At 47.4% G+C, this 5,626-nt stretch overlaps 1 protein-coding gene across 5 annotated transcripts in view; it reads left to right on the top strand.

Annotated features, from left to right (window-relative positions):
• Nucleotides 1-1,137: 1,137 nt before the first annotated feature.
• The window catches only part of atp6v1h (ATPase H+ transporting V1 subunit H), a 30,370-nt gene continuing 25,881 nt past the window's right edge, over nt 1,138-5,626 (top strand). For 2 of the 5 annotated variants that reach the window (XM_036519096.1, XM_036519100.1), the window contains exons 1-2: nt 1,138-1,196; nt 2,700-2,849. In XM_036519096.1, the coding sequence (XP_036374989.1) occupies nt 2,746-2,849 (104 nt within the window). In that variant the 5' untranslated portion in view covers nt 1,138-1,196; nt 2,700-2,745. Of the gene's footprint in view, nt 1,249-2,699; nt 2,850-5,626 lie in introns of all 5 variants that reach the window. The other 3 variants (XM_036519098.1, XM_036519097.1, XM_036519099.1) reach the window with 3 other exon arrangements.

A 5,626-nucleotide genomic window follows, 5' to 3' on the forward strand; every position in this document is an offset into this window, starting at 1 on the left:
CAGATAACTGCATGTGAGCAGGCCAAAAATCACAGGTCACAGATCACTGTATAGAAGGCTGTGCCCAGAGAAGGGATGCCAGCGTTAGCCGAATTCCCGCTCTCACCTGGAAGGTGAGGGCCTCCTCGATGGTCCTCTCCTCATTTTCGCTGTCAGGGGTCTGAGCTGTGCGGTAGCCTTCATCGTAGCGGAAGCCTCTGCAGTTTAGCCGTAGATGCCTCCACATGAAGAGGGTACACAAGGAGTTCCCGCCACCAACACAGGGCCAGACGTCCCACCTGACGCTAACACGCCCGTCGCGTCGAAAGCACCCCCAACACCCCAAACACCACATGTAACCCCCCTCTGCACAGAACCGTGCTGCTCCACGTGACGAGTCGGTAGAAATGCCAGACCGGGGCAGGGTGCTGTCGCCACGGCTACACTTGCTCACCCCTGAATGCCATCGGGCTGGAGGGTTCCGAACTGGCACCGACCACACACAACAAGCAGTGTGTTTCCTGCGGGACAGGCAGAGAGGGGATTATGTGCTGTTTCCCAAAGCTTGGCTGATCCCCTGAGACACAGAACATCTTACTCCCTAAGAAGATTACACCTAGAGGTCTGAGCTTTCATGGACAGGTGGATGTCTGTGTGTGTGTGTGTGTGTGTGTGTTTTGGGCAGCATGTTTGGGTATGCGTCAAAGAACTGATAACAGTCATTCATGTCTTTCTAGAGATGATTCTTTAAGTGCCTTTAGAAGCCTGCGCTGTTATATACAGTGTATATAAGTATGCTTCACATACTCTGGTCTTAACCACATTAACCTGTGTACCCCCAAAATTCATTCAGGATATGGTTTTGATGAAGCAATATTGATTTCACATGGATTGACCCTGTAAACTACTCCCAACAACCGAAGCAAAACCGAAAGAGAAACTGAAACCAAGAGAAAAAACTCATTAACAGAAGCATGGCCCACCACAGTTGTTCAGATGGGAGTGTTGGAGATTGCTTGTAACCATGTTAAACGCAGAGTAAATGTTTTTCTAGGCTTCGGCACTCATCACAACCTTAAGCGACGAGTGCCGGTTGCGCCTACGCTGCACCGCACACTTTTTCCCGCAGCGCGACATTTCACGCCTCGTTCCTGTCATGTGATCTCACATGACAGCCGGACGTGACGTCAGCGAGCCCGTCAGCTGAGAGGCAGCAGGTAGGATACACAACTGACGTTATTTCAATTTCTGCTATCTTCGTAGAAATAGGTAAAATGTTTCGCGAACCATGCGGTTGTACACTTTGAAGCACATAACAGAGCGGGATCTTTTTTAGAAATGTGTTATGCTGTGTCTGAACATGCGAACAGATTTGTGACGGAGGCCTCTTGAATGAAGTGCACTGCAGTAACGTTGCTTTACCTCGTCCTTAGCGAAGCATCTCACCGCTGACCAGCTAACGTGCTACCGTATCCATGGTGTCGGTTATAAAACCATGACTTTTAGCAATTTTATTGACATGCGTGGCAATTGTGTTCATCCCCGCAACACATTGTATTTTGCGAGCGAGTGGGACAAACGACCTGGCTAGCCAGCTAGCTGAGCAGCTCATGCATTACCGTATAGGAGAAGGTCGCAGTCAATATCATAGGTGATGCGAGGGACCATAATCCAATACCATATTCATTTAGAATAGACATTCTTTACATGCAAGCGCATATGAGAAATCAGACTGTCCTTCTCTGACCCGGTATTGAAGGCGGCTTGAAATGTGAATACTAACGTTACCGTCAGCTACCTTCCGAGAAGTCATTGGGAGCTAGCTAATCAGTTTGCTATAGCAGTGACTTACTGGTGTTAGTCGTATGAAACCCTTAATTTAAACAGCAAGCAGTAATTTGAAAGTACTAACATAATAATAATGGAAAATAGTAATGAAACCAGTGCATTTTCGTTTAAAAATAAAGGTGAGAGCTACTTCGTGAGAATCCTGGAATGGTCTGCATTCTTGTGATGGCAAGGTGCAGCGAAGCAGATCGTTTCTGCGGTCCCAGGCGACCTGGGGAACGCAAACGACGCGAGTCGTGTGAACTTGATTTTCGGCTTTGGCTCCGTTTGCTTGTATGCCTGTTGGTAATGGTCCACGTGAATAAGGCCATTACAGGAGTAAAAAAAGGGACCTTCCGATGCAGTTATGGTGTTCACAAGCTTTTGTTCAAAACCTCTCTGACCCCGAGATGAACTTATTACTACAGTAGCTTGAAGTGCATTAAGCTTCTTTTCACGGTCATTGAAATCAGGAACATTGATTCCCCTCTTCCTGTACTGACGTATTAAATAAAATACATTTGTTGGTTGGATTCCCCACTATCACATTGCTGGGCAAGGTACCTTTGGGCAAGGCACTTAAGCCAGAATTACCTCAGTAAATATTCAGCTGTATGAATAGATAACATGTAAAAACTGTAACCTGTGTAGGTCTGCTAAATGGCTATAATGTATTTTGTTGTGTTGCTGGGAGAGCAATCATACATATATGAAAAAAAAAAGAAAAATAAGACATTTCCAATTATGGTGAAGTCAAATGTATGCTGCAGACAATGACAGTTTGTTAGCCTAAACCATTTAAATCAAATAAAGCTGAATAATATTACCTAAATTGCGTTGATGTGTGTACTAGGGCTATAATAATGTATGGTAATGTAATCTCTTTTAATAAGTATTTCAGGCTTTATTCCAAGCGGTTGAAGGAAGATCAAACTGGAGATGGACATCAGAGGAGCGGTGGATGCCGCTGTCCCCACCAACATCATCGCAGCCAAAGCTGCGGAAGTCCGAGCCAACAAGGTCAACTGGCAGTCCTACCTGCAGTGAGTACAGCGCGGTCCAAACATAGTCCCACCTACAGTGAGCGCAGTACGGTCTAAACTTAGTCCCTTCTCCAGAGTCTGCAGTTAGGTCTAAATTTAGTCCCTTCTCCAATGAATATAGTACAGCCAAAACGTAGTTCTTCCTCTAGTAAGTACAGTAAAATTACAGTCCTGTCTCTCAACTTTTTCCATTTCCTGTCAGCAGCAGTCAGCAGGTGTGTGTTTGGTGTAATTTAATATTTCAGGTGATCTGGGTTTGCATGTAGCAATTCATGTTTGTTTTTTTTTTTTTGCATAGTCTGCAGGCATTTAAAAATGTATTCAGTTGCGTTGTGTGTGCAGTGGGGCCTTAGAGATGATACAGGGCGGCATGAAATCATGGGCTGAACCTGGATGAACTGTTCTTGGCATAGTAACGCATGGAGCTCCAGATGTCAGAGTTTGAGGAGCCAGCAGTAGGTTTCAGTAGGTGAAGCCAGCTAGCTCATGCCTCATAGCCCCCTGTCAGCTGTTCTCTTCTGAACCCTTCATACGATTCATAAGCATTGTTCATAAACATTTCTGCATTAAGGTTTCTGCTGGGCTCACTCTAGTAAAGGCAGTGAGTGACTAAGCTGCATCTGGCTGTAGGCTGGGATCGTTTCTGTGTTGCAGGATGGTGTTTTTTATCGCTGCAATGCTGTGAGATGCAGCTGTTAATGACCTGCCACTCGGCAGAGCTGTGAGCGTTCACAGTTTCTGTGGTGATAATAACGTCCTCTCCTGCTCGGTCTCCGTGGGTCGTAGGAGCACTGTACAGCACCTGTATGCTATTTACAGTTTCACTGCCCGAGCAGCTTCTCTGTTAACATCCTACAGAGAGGATCACACTAGGAGCAGATCCAATTACGTTTTTTCTGCCATTGCTTAATCTTTTTTATATAATGCATTTTCCATCATAGATCAGTTGCTGAAATGTAAGTTAGAGAAGTGCACCATCATAAACACGGGCTCTAGCTGCAGATTTGCAGTGTGCCGTGGAAGTTGGGAGGTTTTTTTTTTTTTTTTTGCCTTTTTTGCATGTGTATTTGTGTCAGTGTGTAGAGGTACATACACTCATGCTGTGTGAATGAATCACTGTCTCACCCTGTCTGGAAAGTCCCAGAGCACTCTGCCCTCTGAGGAAATGAGTCGGAGTGCCCCATTCTCACACTGCTGGAGTCCTCTCCTCTCAGCCCATTCTTACTAGGGGAGTCCTCTCTCCTCCTCTCAGCCCATTCTTACTAGGGGAGTCCTCTCTCCTCCTCTCAGCCCACTCTTACTAGGGGAGTCCTCTCTCCTCCTCTCAGCCCATTCTTACTAGGGGAGTCCTCTCTCCTCCTCTCAGCCCATTCTTACTAGGGGAGTCCTCTCTCCTCCTCTCAGCCCATTCTTACTAGGGGAGTCCTCTCTCCTCCTCTCAGCCCATTCTTACTAGGGGAGTCCTCTCTCCTCCTCTCAGCCCATTCTTACTAGGGGAGTCCTCTCTCCTCCTCTCAGCCCATTCTTACTAGGGGAGTCCTCTCTCCTCCTCTCAGCCCATTCTTACTGGGGGAGTCCTCTCTCCTCCTCTCAGCCCATTCTTACTAGGGGAGTCCTCTCTCCTCCTCTCAGCCCATTCTTACTAGGGGAGTCCTCTCTCCTCCTCTCAGCCCATTCTTACTAGGGGAGTCCTCTCTCCTCCTCTCAGCCCATTCTTACTAGGGGAGTCCTCTCTCCTCCTCTCAGCCCATTCTTACTAGGGGAGTCCTCTCTCCTCCTCTCAGCCCATTCTTACTAGGGGAGTCCTCTCTCCTCCTCTCAGCCCATTCTTACTAGGGGAGTCCTCTCTCCTCCTCTCAGCCCATTCTTACTAGGGGAGTCCTCTCTCCTCCTCTCAGCCCATTCTTACTAGGGGAGTCCTCTCTCCTCCTCTCAGCCCATTCTTACTAGGGGAGTCCTCTCTCCTCCTCTCAGCCCATTCTTACTAGGGGATCCTCTCTCCTCCTCTCAGCCCATTCTTACTAGGGGAGTCCTCTCTCCTCCTCTCAGCCCATTCTTACTAGGGGAGTCCTCTCTCCTCCTCTCAGCCCATTCTTACTAGGGGAGTCCTCTCTCCTCCTCTCAGCCCATTCTTACTAGGGGAATTCTCTCTCCTCCTCTCAACCCACTCTTACTGGGGGAGTCCTCTCTCCTCCTCTCATCTCATGGAGGAGTCCTCTCCTCTAATACCATTCTCAGACTGGAGGAGCCCTCTTGCCTCATTCTCAGACTGCAGGAATCTTCCTTCTCCTTGATGGCTCGCTGGGCTGGTCATACGTCTCTGGGGTGAAAGTGCGTGTGCCACTCGGTACAGGCTGGTTTTGAAGAGGTTGTGAGGATCTTGAGAGAACTCCCAGATATTTAGTGGGAAAATCTGACATTATTCTCACATGGCTGGGACCTCAAGGGGCAGTGTTTGTTTAAGTGTGGGGGTTTTGAAGAGAGGAGGCATTTTTCCCCCTTTTTAACTTTCAGGCTTTGCCGTGAAGTTTAAGACAATAGTACATACAGTGGCAGCAGTGCGAAGCCATAGCTGTGCTAGTGTTATGCAGGACTCTTAAAACATTATCATTGAGAGGTGCCTTGTTAGATGTTTGAGGGAAGCCTGTGGAATTTGCCATGTAAGTGCTGCAATAATATGAGAAGTGTTGTCACTGAGGAGCTCCATGCGGGAGCCATTTTGTGTTTGAGTTTATTTTCAAACTAGCATGAATGAGGAACTGAAACTTTGGATCAGT

This window comes from Megalops cyprinoides, chromosome 24, assembly GCF_013368585.1.
Source record: "Megalops cyprinoides isolate fMegCyp1 chromosome 24, fMegCyp1.pri, whole genome shotgun sequence".
Classification (NCBI taxonomy): Eukaryota; Metazoa; Chordata; class Actinopteri; order Elopiformes; family Megalopidae; genus Megalops; species Megalops cyprinoides.